Consider the following 19332-nt stretch of genomic DNA (forward strand, 5'->3'; position numbering starts at 1 on the left):
GTGAGTCTCTGGTGATGATCTTTGCATCATCAATGGGTCGGGAGAGGTTCCAGAGGATTGGAAGGTTACGAATGTTGTTCCTTTATTCAAGAAATGGAGTAGAGATAGCCCAGGAAATTATAGACCAGTGAGTCTAATCTCAGTGGTTGGTAAGTTGATGGAAAAGATCCTGAGAGGCAGAATTTATGAACATTAGGAGATGTATAATATGATTAGGAGTAGTCAGCAGGGCTTTGTCAAGGGTAGCTCATGTCTTATGAGCCTGATGAATTTTTGAGGATGTGACTAACACATCGATGAAGGTAGAACCATAGATGTAGTGTATATGGATTTCAGCAAGGCATTTGATAAGGTACCCCATGCAAGGCTTATTGAGAAAGTAAAGAGGCATGGAATCCAATGGGACATTGCTTTGTGGATCCAGAACTGGCTTGCCCACAGAAGGCAAAGAGTGGTTGTAGATGGGTCATGTTCTGCATGGAGGTCAGTCACCAGTGGTGTGACTCAGAGACCTGTTCTGGGACCCCTACTCTTCATGATTTTTATAAATGACCTGGATGAGGAATTGGAGGGATGGGTTAGTTAGTTTCTTGATGACACAAATGTTGGGGGTGTTGTGGATAGTGAGGAGGGCTGTCAAAGATTACAGCGGGACATTGATAGGATGCAAAACTGGGCTGAGAAGTGGCAGATGGAGTTCAACCCAGATAAGTGTGAAATAGTTCATGTTGATAGGTCAAATATGATGGCAGAATATAGAATTAATGGTAAGACTCTTGGCAGTGTGGAGGATCAGAAGGATCTTGAGGTCCAAGTCCATAGGATGCTCAAAGCAGCTGCACAGGTTGACCCTGTGGTTAAGAAGGTGTACGGTGTATTGGTCTTCATCAATCATGGAATTGAATTTAGGAGCTGAGAAGTAATGTTGCAGCTATATAAAACACTGGTCAGACCCCACGGAGTACTGTGCTCGGTTCTGGTCACCTCACTACAGGAAGGATGTGGAAGCCATAGGAAGGGTGCAGAGGAGATTTACAAGGATGTTGCCTGGATTGGGGAGCATGCCTTATGGGAATAGGTTGAGTGAACTTGGCCTTTTCTCCTTGGAGCGATGGAGGATGAGAGGTGACCTGATAGAGATGTATAAGATAATGAGAGGCATTAATCATGTGAATAGTCAGAGGCTTTTTCCCAGGGCTGAAATGGCTGCCACAGGAGGACACATGTTTAAAGTGCTGGGGAGTAGGTACAGAGGAGATGTCAGGGGTAAGTTTTTTACTCAGTGGTGAGTGCATGGAATGGGCTGCCAGAGATGATGGTGCAGGTGGATACAACAGGGTCTTTTAAGAGACTTTTGGATAGGTACATGGAGCTTAGAAAAATAAAGGGCTGTAAGTAAGCCTAGTAATTTCTAGGGTAGGGGCATGTTCAGCACAACCCTGTGGGCCGACCAGCCTGTATTGTGCTGTAGGTTTTCTATGTTTCTATTGTATTCCTTGAGCTAGTTCTCGGCACCTGAGAGTTTCACAGTCAGTTTCAGGCTGTGAATATCCACATGTTGGATGCTAAGACCCTGTCCAATGGCCGTTGAGAACTCAATGCCATCAAAGACTTTTGGCACTCACCATAATGGTTCTAAGAGTCAGAAAGAAAATTAAAACTGTTCATCTCAGCGGGCCAAGCAGCATCTATGGAAACAAGTAAACAGGCAATGTTTCACGCCAAACCTCTTGATCAGGACTGAAACGTCAACTGTTTACTCTTTTCTAACGATATTGCCTGGCATGCTGAATTAATCCAGCATTTTGTGGTGTATTACTTTAATTTCCAGTGTCTGCAGATTTTCTCTTGTTTGTTAAAACTATTCAAGTTGACTTTACGTGTATAAAAACATGAAAATAAAAAAAAACGAAAAATGCTAGAAATTCATAAAAATGAAAGAAATAAGTAAACCTTTCTTTACTTTTTTGTGGTGTCTGTGACATTGTTATGTGAGTGAGGGCTTATGCCAGTTATTAGTTCATTGGAAGGGCACTTTTAGAGCAGGCAGGCAGTCCCATCTGACCTCCAGACCTTAGATTTGACCACCTTTGTGGACTCTGTGATATGTTCAACAACAAATGGATGATAGTCTCAGGAATTAAACTTAAACATCAATCAGATTTAAAATAAAACTAAACCATTCAGTAGAAACTACATAACTCAGCCAATAGTAGGTTCCTTCCAAACCATTTGTGAATCCCAGAGTATGTTTAGGATAAAGTCCACAACTGTTGGTAGGTGCCCATTTAAACTAAGTATGTAGGAGCAGGAATGTCATTTTGCAAATAAAGAGCTTTTCTGAGGGTACACCTTGAGTATTATGTGAAGTTTTGATCTCAGTATTTGAGTATATATCTTTCTGCTCTGGAGAAGTTGCTGAGACTGATTCCTAGGCTGGAGCAGGACAAACATGAAGCAAGTGCTAGTCAATTAGACATATGCTCTCTATATTTTAGAAGATTGAGGGAATCTCACAGAAGTTGAACAAAATCTCCAGACATGGACAAAATGGCTAGAGATTAGGTGTTCTATATGGCCAGGAATCCCAGAACCAAGGACCACTGAGTACAGATAAGGGGAAAGACATTTAAGACTGCAATAAGGACGAAATTTATTCTCTGACAGTGTGTTGAGCTGATGGAATTCTTTATCAAAGAAACCAGTTGAAGTCAAGTTACAACCTACATTCCAGAAGCAGCTGATATTCTTTATTCAGGTCAGGATTAATCAGGCACATGGAGAGAAGGCTGGAGCAAGGCAGTGAATTTGACTGATTGTCTGTGATCATATTGAATGATGCAGGGTCAGGATGCTTCTATGGGATGGCCAGCTGTACATCATTCTCCAGATTTGAAAAAAAATATTAAATTGTTTGATAAGTGAATTAAAATATCTCCAAATAAAGGTGTACCAAACTACATTTTTATTCAATATAGGTGACCCCCGTACCATGGTTCCAAGTTCAAAGTTCAGAATAAATTTATTATTGAAGTACATGTATGTCACCAAAAACTACCTGATGATTCCTTTTCTTGCAGATATTCAAGGTAGAACTATGCAATACAATAGAATCAATGAAAAGATACCATACTAACAAAGACTGACAATCAATGTGCAGAAGAAGACAAATAGTGCAAATTAAAAAGGAAGAAAGACTAATCAATCAATAAATAAATGATACTCAGAACTTAAATGATGGAGTCCTTGAAATTGAGATCACAGGTTGTGGAATCAGTTTAGTATTGAGGTGATGTCATACATGTAATGGAACTTCACTCTTACACAAATTACTGCCCAACTTGAGATATGAAGTAAAATTTACTCTCATGAAAATTATATAGAAACGTGGAAAACCTACAGCACAGTACAGGCCCTTCAGCCCACAATGTTATGCTGAACATGTCACACTTGATTGGTCCTATTCTCTCACATCTTACCCTCTTGCTCCTCACATACTTGTAGAATGCCTTGGGGTTTTCTTTAATCCTGCTTGCCAAACCCTCCTCACAGCCCCTTCTGTGTCTCCTAATGTCATTCTTAAGCTCCTTCTTGCTCGCCTTATAATTTTTCTAGATCATTATCTGTTTTTCTATCATTACCTAATTTTTTGAGCCTTTTGTAAGCTCTTCTTTTCTTCTTGAGTAGATTTACAACAGCCTTTGTACACCATGGTTCCTGTACCCTACCATCCTTTCCCCGACTCATTGGAACGTACCTATGCAGAACGCCACATAAATATCCCCTGAACATTTGCCACATTTCTTCCGTACATTTCCCTGAGAACATTTGTTCCCAATTTATGCTTCCAAATTCCTGCCTGATAGCTTCATATTTCCCCTTACTCCATTTAAACAATTTCCTTACTTGTCTGTTTCTATCCCTCTCCAATGCTATGGTAAAGGAGATAGAATTGTGATTACTATCTCCAAAATGCTCTCCTACTGAAAGATCTGACACCTGACCAGGTACATTTCCCAATACCAAATCAAGTACAGCTTCTCTTCTTGTACGTTTATCTACATATTATGTCAAGAAACCTTCCTGAACACACATAACAATGTTACCCCATCTAAACCTCTCACTCTAGGGAGATGCCAATCAATATGGGGGAAGTTAAAATCTCCCATCACAACAACTCTGTTATTGCACCATTCCAGACTCTGTCTCCCTATCTACTCCTTCATGTCCTTGTTACTATTAGGTGGTCTATAAAAAACATCTAGTAGAGTTATTGACCCCTTCCTGTTTCTAACTCCCATCCACAGAGACAATCCCTCCATGACTTGCTCCTTTTCTGCAGCCGTGACAGTGCAGCGCTCCCAATTCTTTTGCCTCCCTCCCTGTCCTTTCTGAAACATGTAAAACCTGGCACTTGAAGTAACCATTCCTGCCATTGAGCCATCCAAGTCTCTGTAATGACCACAACATCATAGCTCCAAGTACTGATCTATGCTCTAAGTTCATCCACTTTGTTTATGATATTCCTTGCATTAAAATAGACACATCTCAAACCATCCATCTGAGCTTATCCCTTCTCTATCATCTGCCTATACTCCCTCTCGCACTGTCTCCAAGCTTTCTCTATTTGTGAGCCAACTGCCCCTTCCTCTGTTTCTTCAGATCAGTTCCCACCCCCCCAGCAATTCTAGTTTAAACTCTCCCCAATAGCCTTAGCAAACCTCCCTGCCAGGATATTGGTCCTCCTCAGATTTAAGTGCAACCCATCCTTATAGTACAGGTCATGTCTGCCCCAGAAGAGGTCCCAATGATCCAGAAATCTGAATCCCTGCCCCTTGCTCCAATCCCTCAGCCATGCATTTATCCTCCAGCTCACTCTATTCCTATACTTACTGCAGCATGTCACAGGCAGTAATCCTGAGATTACTATCCTTGTGGTCCTGCTTCTCAGCTTCTTTCCTAATTCCCTGTAGTCTGTTTTCAGGTCCTCCTCCCTTTTCCTACCTATGTTGTTGGTACCAATATGTAGTACGGCCTTTGGCTGTTCACCTTCCCATTTCAGGATATCGTGGACACGATCAGAAACATCCCAGACTCTGGCACCTGGGAGACAAATTATTACCTGTTTCTTTCCTGCCTCCACAGAATGCCTGTCTGACCGCTAACTATAGTCTCCTATCACTGCTGCTATCCTCTTCCTTTCCCTACCTTCTGAGCCACGGGGCCAAACTCTGTGCCAAAGACATGGCCACTGTTGATTCCCCCAAGTAGGCTGACCCCCACCCCCCCCCCCCCCCCCCGCAGCACTCAAACAGGAATACTTATTGGTAAAGGGGCAGCCACAGGGTTACTCTCTAGTATCTGACTTTTGCTGTTCCTTCTCCTGACTGTTACCCTCTTATCTGTCTCCTGAAGCCCTGGTGTGACTACTTGCCTATAGCTGTATCTCTAGAAGGTCATCGAGCTGTATCTCCAGTTCCATAACCTGGTCCCTAAGGAGCTGCAGCTCGACGCACCTGGTGCAGGCAAAGCCCTCCAGGAGGCTGGGAGTCTCCCAGACATCCCACATCTGACACCCAATACAGAACACCAGCCTCGCAGACATACTTCCTAATCCTATTCTTCACAGGCAACTTACTTCACCTCCACGTATTATTGTTGAAGCTCTGTTGATCCAAAGCCCTCCTACTCTTAACTCCCTCTACTCTGTTGCCTGCTCTATAAAGCTGTCTTCGTTTTAAATTCTGCCCGTTGCTCTAACTCGCTGGTGTCCACACACCTGCTCAGTTGTGCCTTGATCAAACTGCTGAAGAAAATATGCTCTCCTTTTAAATTCTTCCCACCAGTCTAACTCGCTGATGTCCACACATGTACTCAGTCATGCCTTAATCAATCCAGAGGATATGAAAAAATGGAAATAAGTATTTATCTTCAACTCACATTCCTGATCCATGTAAAAATGACATGGCTTCACGTTATGGAAAATTTCAATCTGGATCATGTGGACTATTTTCTAGCAATGGAACTTCCCCCCCCCCCCCATAAAGCAGGAGGTACATATGATTTTCTTCATAACTTTCATCATCTAAAAAGACTCACTACTACTAAACATATCTCATCCCCCATTCTTCGGTTTGCACAGGGACCATTCCCTACATGATTTCCTTGTCCACTGATCTCCATCCTGCACTTACCCGAGTAAGCAGGACAAGTGCTATATTTTCCCCTACACCTCCTCGCTCTCCAACATTCAGGTCGCCAAACAGTCCTTCCAGGTGAGGTGACACTTCACCTGAGAGTCTGTCAGGGTCATCTACTGAATTCAGTACTCTTGGTATAGCCTCTTCTACATCAATGAGACCAGACATAGGTCGTGAGGACCACTCTGTCTTCCACAAGGGGCTGTATTTCCTACTGGCCGCTCATTTCAATTTGACTTTCTGATACCTTTCCGACATGTGCCCATGGTCTTCTCTACTACCACAATGAGGCCACTCTCAAGTTGGAGGAGGAACACCTCATATTCCTTCTGGGTAGTCTCCCACTTGATGGCGTGATCATCAATTTCTCTAACTTACAGTAATTTTTTCTCCTCTCCCTTCTCTCTTTTTCCATTCTCCATTCAGGCTTATCTGCCCGTAACTTCCCTCTGAAGCCCCTTCTCCCTCCTTTGCTCCCATGATCCATTGTCCTCTCGTATCAGATTCCTTCTTCAGCCCTTTAGCTCTTCCACCTATCATCTTCCAGCTTCTATACTTCACCCCCTCCCTCCACACATTACTTTCCCCTCTCATCTGGTTTAAATTATAACTTCCCAGCTTCTCTACTTTTCATCCCCCCTCCACCACACACTCACCTTGACCCTCACCTAGTATAATATATCACCTGCCTGCTTGTACTCCTTCTCCTCCCCCACTTTCTTATTCTGCCTTCTTCCCCTTCTTTACCAGTCCTGATGAAGCATCTCAGTCTGAAACATCAAATGTTTATTCCTCTTTATAGATGCTGTCTGATCTGCTGAGCTCCTCCGGTATTTTGAGTGTGTTGCTCAAGTTTTCCAACATCTGCAGAACTTCTGGAGTTTATGAGTTATGTGTGATTTTTCTTTTGCCTCTTGAAGTAAAAATTGATAATTGTTTTAAAATGCAAAACAAAAAGCACATGCATGTCACATCGTTGTTTCATAACATTTATCTGACATTTCTGCATCTGCTTGTACATGATCTTACAACAGTGAAGAGAAATGTGAAAAGCAATAATCTTTTCATTATGAAATGCAAACTTTGGGGATTTCATGAGGATATTTGGTAATAACCTTTATCTCCCAGAAAATCTGAACCGATTTGCCTGGTTGTAAGAGTAATTATTCCGAATATGATAGTTTGTGATAAAGGTCAAATCTTAAAAACAGATACCATATTGTTGCACCCGGGGTAGATATTTAAAGGTTCTGTAAAGGTCACAGATATGGTAATAGGCTGGGTATTAATTCAGAAAAATACTGAAAGCATGTTATTCATTTTAGTTCTTCACTATTTATATATAGTTTGTTTATCTTGCCATAGACTAATCCCTAATCTTTAATTTTCCCATTGCATGGAGGTGGGAAGAAAAAAAAAACATCAGAAATAATCAAAACAATGGTCTCCTAGTTTTTTTTTCTTTCTCTGGGTGAACAATTAAGAAGTTGGAACCCATTAAAATATCATATGTTAAATTACATTGGCAGGTTTACTTGATACTTAATCCAAGTTATGCTGTGCTTACCTTGTGCAAACTGCAGTCCATTAAATCCTGATCATTGCTCTTCATGGCCTCAGTGGGGACCGGCCCTTTATTTTGTAAGTTGGTATTTTCAGTCTGGGAGACATCCAGGAGCTGAAAGAAATTTATTTTTGTTTTGAGATATAGCACAGTAACAGGCCATTCTGGCTCAATGAGTCTGCGCTGCTCAATTACACATATGACCAATTTACCCACTAACCCTTGTAGTTCGCTCTTCTTGTGTGCAGTAAAAGAAACGTCTCCCATATTCTGAGATTTTTTTTGTGATTACTGGACTGTGATCAATATTGATGCCCTTCAGTTTTTCTTTCTTGCAGTTGATTGGCGAGTAGGTGATCTGTTAATTATTTTGTGTGTTGGGGATTTGGGGCTCCTGTCACTGTTCTTTTCTGCGAATGAGGAGGTTGGGGATTGTTATGCGTAGAAGATTGTTGATTGTTTTTGTGGCTTTTTTTTGCTGCGGGTGAGAGGGGGATTTTTGTGATATTTGAGCTTTGTTTCTTTTCTTTTTTGTGCCGGTTGGGGGAGAGGAGTTGGTGTTTTTCCTTTGATCAACACCCATGGATTTTCTGCACTTAATGGCTACCTTGGAGTAGACAAATATCAAAGTTGTATTACTTTGACAAGAAAATCAACCTTTGCACCTTTGAACCTTTAATCTGTACATCTTTGAAATGGGGTGGCAACCTTAGCACACAGAGGAAGGTCCTGGGGTGAATGTACAAACTCCTTATAGATAGCAGCAGAATTGAACCTGGGTCATGTGTTCTGGTGTTATGCTAACCGCTATGTTATTGTACTCCAAACTGGGGAAGAAGCATTCAATATTCATCAGCACATTCTAATGTGAACAGTTGTTAGGCTGGTGGTAAAGTAGAATTAAATCTACAGAGGGAAAAGCATAATTTTATTTATCCTTTAGGCATAAGAACATTTTTTTCACTCTATTAACAGATATAATTAGCTGTTTGACTGCACAGACATCAGAACAAACCTTTTTCCCTTAAACCAGTGAAGAAATGATAGAGAAGAAATAGGGAACTTCAGAAGGGTCACTTACTAGTTGGAAGTCACAGCTATGGAAATAGCATTTTTATGAGAGTTATGTAGGAAATCTTAACAGACCTTGTAGCTAATGCATTATAAACTATTCATTTAAGAAATCATGGCCAATGATCAAATTTTATTGTTTATGGCACAAAATACCGAAATAGAATTATTTTTATAATAAAATGCAGAGCACTGTAGAGAACAGTTTTTATATTTTAATGCTGGGATTAGAACAAAAGAAATATTTCTAAGCTGACAGTCATCTGAGCAACTATCTTGAGTAATGTGGAAGAAAACTCTATCAAATATCAAGAGCACAAGATATGTTCCTATATTAATGTGCAATGTTTGTGCTTTACAAATAACTCATTCTGTCTAGCTAGAGACATCCCATGAAGCATAACAGCCCAAAGCAGACTTTCATTCTTGTACACGAACATAGATGATGGAATTCAACAAGACTAAGGCACATTAAGAATACTTATTATAATTGTTATAGTGGATGCACACATGTGCTTATAAGTTTTCAGATATAATCAATCTTATCACTAGGTTTACTTGGTATCTACTGTACATGAATTTCAATCCTCTGAGGAGAATATTTTGGCAATAATTAACATTGTAGGAGGTGGATGCTTTCTTGGAGCGGAATTGGTTAAACGTTTGTCTAGGTTTTAATCCCACCATCACAGTCTATTTACGCTGTGACAATTTGATTAATTCAATTTTTGAATCTGCAACCTCCTTATTGCTCTCCATGGACATATTGCGATGCTTTCTATGGATCCCCTCACTCCTCCACCACCCAACAAGCCAACCAAATCGCTAATGGTTACTTATCTGATAACTGGCTGAACACTAGGCCATCAGCCTACTTAATTATTCATGCAGTACTGCTGTGCAACTAGTTTAATCCTGGCTCACTGTGTTTGATATATATATATTTTCACTTTCCCTCTTTAATGGTATTGGTATCTCCTGGATGCTCCAATTTCCTCACACCTTCCAAAGGAGTAGGCTGGTAGGCTAGAACTTCATCTAATGGGTCACAGGAAATCGAGGGGTAGTCTTATAGAGACGTATAAAATTATGAGGTGCATCAATAGGGTGAATGTACACATTGTATAGGTGAGTGGTAGATACCTGGGGGAGTGAAGTAGTAGTTATTAAAGTGGGGATTAATGTAGAATGGTTGCTTGATACTTATCACAGGTAGTGGGATGAAGGGCTCATTCTTAACAGTGTGATTTCATGATTTTAGTGTTTCTAGGTCATGCTGTTCTTGGCTGAGGAAATTGAAGCTATTCAAACAAACAGATCACTGACATTCTCAAAGATACAATATACTAGAACTGAATTATATGCCTGAAGAACTCTTTTATCGCACTCATTTGAGTGCAATTTCTGTAATTTTTCATTATGACATATTCAGATACCTTTGTGGAGGAAATTATTTCATTTCTTAGATAGGCTCCTGAAGCAATTCTGTCAGCTGGGAACCATTCATTTCAAGAACAATAACAACAATACTGAAAACTTGTATTTATATCATGCTTTCTTCAGTTTGAAATATATCAAGCAACTTTTCAGCATTTTATCCATCAAAACTTGACAGTGAGCCATATACGGCGATAGAAAGGTATGATCAAGTGCCTGGTCATAGAGATAGGTTTAAAAATAGCATATTATGGGAAGAAAGTTTGAGCGATTGGTGAGAGTTCCAGAGCTAATCCTTCAGGCTGGTGAAGTCAATAGTAGTTGGATCACAATGTGTCGGAGATCAAAACTGGAGGAGTGCAAAGATTTCAGAGTAATGTAGGGTCAGAGGAGGTTACAGAGAAAATGAATAATTTAAAAGTAAGAGTAAGAATTTTAAAACTAGGATATTGCTGGATTAAAATTTTGTTGTAGATCAGTGAGCACCAATGAGATGGTGCACATTAGGTTAAGTTTTGATAGGTTCAAGGTTATGAATGGTTTCAGCTCTGGGAGGATTTGCTACTGGTTGGAGTTGGATGGGTTCTTTATAGTCTTTCTCAGTCACCTAAGGCCTGAGCCCCAAACACCAAGGTAAGCTCTGAATCTGTCCTTATGACCATATAACAATTACAGCACGGAAACAGGCCATCTCGGCCCTTCTAGTCCATGTCAAATGCTTACTCTCACCTAGTCCCACCTACCTGCACTCAGCCCATAACCCTCCATTCCTTTCCTGTCCATATACCTATCCAATTTTACTTTAAGTGACAATACCGAACCTGCCTCTACCACTTCTACTGGAAGCTCGTTCCACACAGCTACCACTCTCTGAGTAAAGAAATTCACCCTCCTGTTACCCTTAAACTTTTGCCCCCTAACTCTCAACTCATGTCCACTTGTTTGAATCTCCCCTACTCTCAATGGAAAAAAACCTATCCACATCAACTCTATCTATCCCCCTCATAATTTCAAATACTTCTATCAAGTCCCCCCTCAACCTTCAACACTCCAAAGAATAAAGACCTAACTTGTTCAACCTTTCTCTGTAACTTAGGTGCTGAAACCCAGGTAACATTCCAGTAAATCTCCTCTGTACTCCCCCTATTTTGTTGACACCTTTCCTATAATTTGGTGACCAGAACTGTACACAATACTACAAATTTGGCCTCACCAATGCCTTGTACAATTTTAACATTACATCTCAACACCTATACTCAATGCTCTGATTTATAAAGGCCAGCATACCAAAAGCTTTCTTCACCACCCTATCCACATGAGATTCCACCTTCAGGGAACTATGCACTATTATTCCAAATCACTCTGTTCTACTGCATTCCTCATTGCCCTACCATTTACCATGTATGTCCTATTTTGAATATTCCTACCAAAATGTAGCACCTCACACTTATCAGCATTAAATTTCATCTGCCATCTTTCAGCCGATTCTTCTAACTGGCCTAAATCTCACTGCAAGCTTTGAAAACCTACTTCATTATCCACAATGCCTCCTATCTTAGTATCATCTGCATACTTACTAATCCAATTTACAACCCCATCATCCAGATCATTAATGTATATGACAAGCAACATAGGACCCAGCACAGATCCCTGAGCCAATGAGGCTTTGGACTCATCAATCTAATAACCAGTAGGACCTGGTTGTGGATATCAGTGGATAAGTCAGAATAGAAACAGAGATGAGTAAAATTACAGATCAGTTTTGGTCATTTCCATTTTGTTGGCCATATAGGGTCATACGTGTAGTCCCAGGTCAGATAGGATGTGTTAGTCTTTGAGAATAGGGGAAGGAAAGACATGAGTGATAGGGGAATGTAATTTATGCCAAAGACAGAAGCTATCAGTTCAGCATTTGCAACAATGTCAATGGTGAAGCTACTGGAGTTCAGTGTTGAAATGAAGAGTATCTGATAACAGTATCTGGAGTTAGATGCCGGTCTAGATGTTACTCCCATTGATTTCCTGATCAGGTATCCTCCTGTATAATCAACTGAGTCAGTGAATTAGTCAGATCCTTGACTACATACAGATTGTTCTTCTAATAAAACTAAAGCTCCTTTTCAACTTTGAGCAATTATGGGCCAAAGATTCCCAAGAGCTAGTGGGGCTGTTGCATTTTTTCCCAAGACACTAAGCTCATCCTTCCATCTTTTCCTCATTCCACCTGAGAGTCACTTCCCATGACAGATGAGTTTAGAGACTATTCGTTGGGATCATGGAAAATTCATGTGTTGCTGATAGAGTGAGTGTGCAGCCTCTAAAACCAATCACCAATGCACCCTTTCAGTGGAAGAATCTTCAGACTTACAGTGGCCACATTCCAGAAAACTCAAAACTAACCTGAAAGCAAGTCAGTCTCAATCCTGAATAAGAACTAGTTATACCCCCCACTTACTCTTGGCATTTTCTCACTATGCATTCTCCTTTTTCTCTCTAAATCTTCTTTAGTTACAATGACTATTCCCAGCTCTTTGTAGATCTGCGCTCATACTGTCCCCTCATTTTATTCTGCATGGTGGGAATTACAGGCCTGCATCTTCAGGCCTCCATGATCATTTAATTGTCAAAAAATATTGTTGAGCATGGGTATAATCTTTGCAGGCTATAACAATTTAACACCAAGCTCTGGTACTTATTAACAAGCATTAACAGAAACACTTGTAAATATACTTTTGTTAATCTTTTGTAAGGTTCATTCAGAATATTAATTACTGTGATTAAAATACTTCCCATTTGCTTCACATCCAATGAAGTCCAGTTAGAGTTGAAATGTTGGATTTGAATGGCTTCAAGCTCTACGCCTGTGATCATTAATAGTGCTGGGTTAACTGAAGTGAATGTAATTTGTTTCAATGGTAGCATGGTTGTAATAGAAAGGTGTTTCAACCAATTAAATAGAAGTTCTGTATCAACAATGTTTAGGCAACATAATTATGTGTGATTGCACAATTTTTAAAATTTACTATCTGGAAAAACAACTATAAAGAAGGTAAGCCAGCAGCTATATTTCCTTTGGAATTTAAGGAGATATGGTTTGTCACCAAAAACACTAGAATAATTCCACATTTATACCGTAGAGAGCATTCTGATTGGCTGCATCACCAACTGGTATGGGGGTAGCTATTGCATAGAATCTAAGTAAGTTTCAGAGAGTTGTAAAATGAGTCAGCTCCATCATACGTACTAGCCTCTGTAGTATCCAAGACATCTTCAAGGAGCAGTACCTTAGCAAGGTGGTATCCATCATTAAGGACTCCCACCACCCAGGACATGCCCTCATTTCATTGTTACCGCCAGGAAGGATGGACAGGAGCCTAAAGGCACACACTCAGTGATTCTGAAACAACTTCTTCCCCTCTGCCATCTGATTTCTAAATGGACATTAAACCCTTGAATACTACCTCAATACATTTACTTATTTGTTTATTTATTATTATTATTAGTTTTATTTACTATTATTATTCATTTTTCCTCTCTGTAAGATTATGTATTGCATTGAACTGCATTGAAGTTAACAAATTTCACGTCACATGCCAGTGATAATAAACCTGATTCTGATTTTGATTTTGCACTACATATTTTAACTTAACTACATAATATATAGTTGCTGTAATTCAGTTTTTTTCTACATTTATCATGTATTCCATTGTACTGCTGCTGCAAAGTTAACAAATTTCACGACATATACTATTGATATTAAGCCTGATTCTGATTCTGAAACAGTACTCATATTTTCGTAAGAAATAGTTTGCCCTCAACTCAGTAGAATTTATCACATCCTTTCACATCTAAACATCTCAACTAAATTTGGTAAGGACTTACTATCAAAGTTATAAACTGCCTTCATTGTTTATTCATATCTGTAATCTTTAATAAACAAATAAACATTAACCATCTATTAATTCTTGCTTAAATGATTGATATTCTGGCCTTGAACGTAAGCAGTATACAAAAGAGTGCTGGATGTGAGTTGTTTGTTAAATTGATTAAGATTCTTACACAGATTCTGTGTGCCCATATCTGAACTGTACAATATGCAGAAAGCTCGTTTCAGGCCTGCCATTATAAAAATTTGTCAGCAGTTGACAGCAACATACAAATGATAGCTTGCCATATCAATTAAGCTAAAATACCACTCTAGTGTAAATCATTAAATACTCCACTTTAGATATGCAAATGTGATGTCAATAAGGCCCAAAAGCTACTCACAATAGCTTCCTGAAGCCGTCATGGCTTTTATGCCTAACTGAAACATTTATATCACAAAGGACAGGCTTATTGCGAAGTTTATATTGAGACAACCTCTTTGTCTCAATATAATCTTAATGGTTTAAACACCATTTTTGGAGTTGCTTAAATGCCAGGGCAGCTTATGTCATGAAGCATTATCGTTCCAGGAGGCTTTGTGATTGGTTAATGAGAAAGGCAGGATAAATTTTCAAGGAGAAATATCATTTTTGATGTTTTGGGGGATTCCAGTTATATTAGGATTACTACATTGGGATTCCAGGTTGTGAGTCACTCGTTACACGACACCTAGCGTCTGACCTTCTCATGTAGCCACAGCATCTGCAGAATGTGGCAGGTTCATTTGAGTTCCTGATCAACAGTAAGCACTTCAATGTTCAGGATGGGAATGCTAATGTCTGAATAAGTGTTTGGAATTCTTTGTAAAAGAACTGGTGAAAGTTTGTGTGTGTTAAGTTTAAATAAAGACGAACTATCAAAAGAGCAATGAGCCAAAGTTAAATTGAATGTGCCTTTTAGATTTTGCTCTGGGCAAATGCCAGAAACACGATAAAACAAATAATACATGGAAACTTGAACTATTTAAGTCTCTGACTGCCAAGAAGGTATTTTACATATACTATGGAACTGATGCATACAATGATATACATTGTTAAAAGAATTTTAAGGGGTACAATATAAATTAAATTTATGAGTCATAAGAAAAGACTGAATAGGAAAAAAAGAAGGCAAGACAGCAGCTATACTGTATTAGGAGTTTGAAGAGATTTGGTATGTCAACAAATACACTCAAGAACCTCTATAGTTGGACAATGGAGAGCATTCTGGCAGGCTGCATCACTGTCTGGTATGGAGGGGCTACTGCACAGGACCGAAAAAGGCTGCAGGAGGTTGTAAATCTAGTCAGCTCCATCTTGGGCACTAGCCTACAAAATACCCAGGACATCTTTAAGGGCCAGTGTCTCAGAAAGGCAGTGTCCATTATTAAGGACTTCCAGCTTCCAGGGTATGCACTTTTCTCCTGTTACCATCAGGTAGGAGATACAGAAGCCTGAAGACACACACTCAGTGATCCAGGGACAGCTTCTTCCCCTCTGTCATCCAATTCCTAAATGGCCATTGAAGCTTTGGATACTACCAGAGTTTATTAATATACAGTATTTCAGTTTTTGCACATTTTTTAATCTATTCAATATACATAATTGATTTACCTGTTTATTTATTATTATGTTTTATTTTATTTATCATTATTATTTCTCTTTTCTTCTCTCTCTTCTAGAGAATACATTCTCTTCAATGTATTGCATTGAACTGCTGCTGCTAAATTAACAAATTTCATGTCACATGCCAGTGATAATAAACCTGATTCTGAATAGGTTAGGACTTTATTCCTTGGAACATAGAAAATTGAGAGGAGATTTGATAGAGGTGTACAAAATTATGAGGGTTAAAGGCAAGCAGGCTTTTTCCACTGAGGTTAGGTGAGATTTCAACCAGAGATCACGTGTTAAGAGTAAAAGGTGAAAAGTTTAAGGGGAACATGAGGGTTGAGAGCATGAAACAAGTTGCCAGCACAAGTGGTGCATGCAAATTAAATTCCAACATTTAAGTCAAGTTTGGATAGGTACATGAATGGTAGGGTATGGCAGGCAATGGTCAGGAGCAGGTCGATGAGAGTAGGCAGTTTAAATGATTTTAGCATGGACTAGTTGGGCCAAGGGACCTATTTTTGTGATATACTTTACTATGACAATGACTCTCACAATGATCTCCATTGTGTGGCAGGTCAGTGGTGAAGGAACCAGGACTGAAGTTCTAAGACCAAAAGAGAGTGAAATGCTGTTGAATACAATACATTTTCAAGATTCACCATTCAAACTAAATTAAAAGATGCCGATATACAAGGTAGTTAATAACTGAAGATAAAGAACTTAACTCAAGTTCCCAGCTACCTACTTATTTTTTCTCACCTTTTCTCTCTGACAGAGAAGGCAGCCATTTGGCTCATTAATCCAATGCTGGATTGCTGAGCAATTCTATCAATTATATTTGCTCATTTGTACCCCTGCAAGTTGTGTCTCCCTTGAACCCATTCTCTCAGTCTGATTCTCCTACCATTCACTCACTACTACTGTGAGTGATTTGTAGTGGCCATATGACCTACCAAGCAGCTCATTTATGCTGTGTAGGTGGAAAACAAGGCACCTAAGAGGAACTCATGCAGTCACAGGAAAAACGTGCAAGCTCCACTTGGATAAAACGGTCTTTTTAAATGAAAATCTTGAAGAAGGTATATTCCAAAGGTGATTCAAATTCATTTACCTGAAGCCTATTTTCATTATGTATAGATCTGGCATTTTTTCCACAATATTTCATTTAAGCTTAATAGAGAATTAAGCTATTATTTGATCTTCATATAAGTTTATGACAACATACCCATTGCAATGTGGATAGATGTAGAACATAGAACATAGAATAGTACAGCACAGTATAGGCCCTTCAGCCCACAATGTTGTGCTGACCCTTAAACCCTGCCTCCCATATAACCACCCACCTTAAATTCCTCCATATACCTGTCTAGTAGTCCCTTAAATTTCATTAGTGTATCTGTCTCCACCACTGACTCAGGCAGTGCATTTCATGCACCAACCACTCTCTGAGTAAAAAACCTTCCTCTAATATCCTCCTTGAACTTCCCACCCCTTACCTTAAAGCCATGTCCTCTTGTATTGAGCAGTGGTGCCCTGGGGAAGAGGCACTGGCTGTCCACTCTGCCTATTCCTCTTAATATCTTGTGTACCTCTATCATGTCTCCTCTCATCCTCCTCTCCAAAGAGTAAAGCTCTAGCTCCCTTAATCTCTGATCATAATGCATACTCTTTAAACCAGGAAACATCCTGGTAAATCTCCTCTGTACCCTTTCCAATGCTTCCACGTCCTTCCTATAGTGAGGCAATGGGAACTGGACACAGTACTCCAAGTGTGGCCTAACCAGAGTTTTATCGATCAGCATCATTACCTTGCAACTCTTAAACTCTATCCCTCGACTGGCAAATAAAAAACAGAGAGGAAAAATAATAAAGGGTAAATTCCAAATGTTAGTATAAGAAATATGAACTTGAAATTTATTGTGTGATACTGTTCCCAGGACATGCTATTAAATTTCTACCCTTGTCAAGGTCAGATTTATAATAATGTGAACCAAAAGAGTTCTCTAGAAAATAGATAGGAATACTAATTTTAATCTGAATGATTAATTCATACGTATTCACACATGTTTATTCATTCTGTTGAGAATAAATATGCTTTAAGTTGTGTTTAAACTCCAAACACAAACTTTCCAATCATTAGTGTCACAATGCTGTGTACCAGCTAGTTGATGCCAGGTACAAGGTAAACCACCAGGCTCTAGCCCTAAAGCACATTCTCCATTAGTGGCTTACCACACTGCTGTCTTCAGGAAAGGGAATGTGTCCCCTGCTTTTCTGATTTTGATCACAATAATTAGGACTGTTTGTGTCCTTTGTTTCACAGAATCTTGGTTAACACTTTCCATGCCCGACTCAATGATTCGAATAGACTGTTTCACTATACACCTCCAAGATAGGTCTGTTGAGTCTCTCAAAAGCAGAGGTGGAGGTGTATGCTTCATGATCAATTCCTCATGCTGTAATAATGTGGCAGTGCTCTCTCAATCTTGTTATCCAGATTCAGAATACCTTGTGATTATGTGTCATCCACTTTATCTGCCATGGGAGATTTTAGTGATTATTTTGGTAACAGTTTGCATTCTACATAAGGTTAATGTCAATCAGGCTCCAGACAAATTGAGCGATGCAATCAACAGGCATGAAATATCATATCCTAATGCCTTCCCCATCATTTTGGGGGATTTTAACCAGACTGGCTTGAAAATGTTACTAAATAATTATTGTCAACAAATCACTTGCAGTACCAGAGGAAGCAATACACTGGACCACCATTACACTAAAATCACCAATGCCTACCATGCAATTCCGTGCCCACACTTCAGAAAGTCTGATCATCTGCCTGTACTCCTACTCCCCGATTATAGGCAGAGACTGAAGACTGCAGCACCAGTAGTGAGGACCAAGAATGTATTGACAAAGAAAGCACAGAAGCACCTACAGAACAGCTTTGAATCTGTCGACTGGACTGTATTCATCTTCGAGTGTGGATGAGTATGCTGCATTTGTCACCAAATTCATTAAAACCTGTGTGGATGAGTGGGTGGCTATGAAAACTTGCTATACCTTCACAAACTAAAAACCATGGATGAACCAGGAAGCTCATAGTCTGTTGAGGGCTAGATCTCAGTCATTTAAGTCTGGAGACCCAGGTCTGTACAAGGAAACCAGGTATGACTTGCAGAGGGCTATTTCAAGAGGTAATAAACAATTCCAAGAGAGTTTAGAGGGGACATTGTATGCACATCAACTCCTGCAGGGTTTGCAGGACGTAACTTCCTATTAAGCAAAACCCAACATTATGAATGGCAGTGATGCTTCACTAATGGATGAGATCTAGGCCTTTGATGCTTGTTTTGAAAGCGAGATTAATGCTACAGTTATAGGAGTCCATCCAACATCCAGTGGCCCTGTGATCTCTGTCTTGGAGACCATTGTCAGGCTGTCTTTGAGGAGGCTGAACTCTTGCAAGGTGGCAGACCCTGATGGAGTACCTGGTAAGGTTCTGAAAACTCATTCTAACCATCTAGCAGAGTCATTCAAA

At 39.7% G+C, this 19332-nt stretch overlaps 1 protein-coding gene across 3 annotated transcripts in view; it reads right to left on the reverse strand.

Annotated features, from left to right (window-relative positions):
• luzp2 (leucine zipper protein 2) overlaps positions 1-19332 on the reverse strand; it is a 409997-nt gene that overhangs the window by 40731 nt on the left and 349934 nt on the right. For all 3 annotated transcript variants that reach the window (XM_059976016.1, XM_059976014.1, XM_059976015.1), the window contains one exon: positions 7768-7878. In XM_059976016.1, the coding sequence (XP_059831999.1) occupies positions 7768-7878 (111 nt within the window). The remainder of the gene's footprint in view (positions 1-7767; positions 7879-19332) is intronic.

The sequence above is a fragment of the Hypanus sabinus genome, chromosome 7, assembly GCF_030144855.1.
Source record: "Hypanus sabinus isolate sHypSab1 chromosome 7, sHypSab1.hap1, whole genome shotgun sequence".
In the NCBI taxonomy this organism is placed as follows: Eukaryota; Metazoa; Chordata; class Chondrichthyes; order Myliobatiformes; family Dasyatidae; genus Hypanus; species Hypanus sabinus.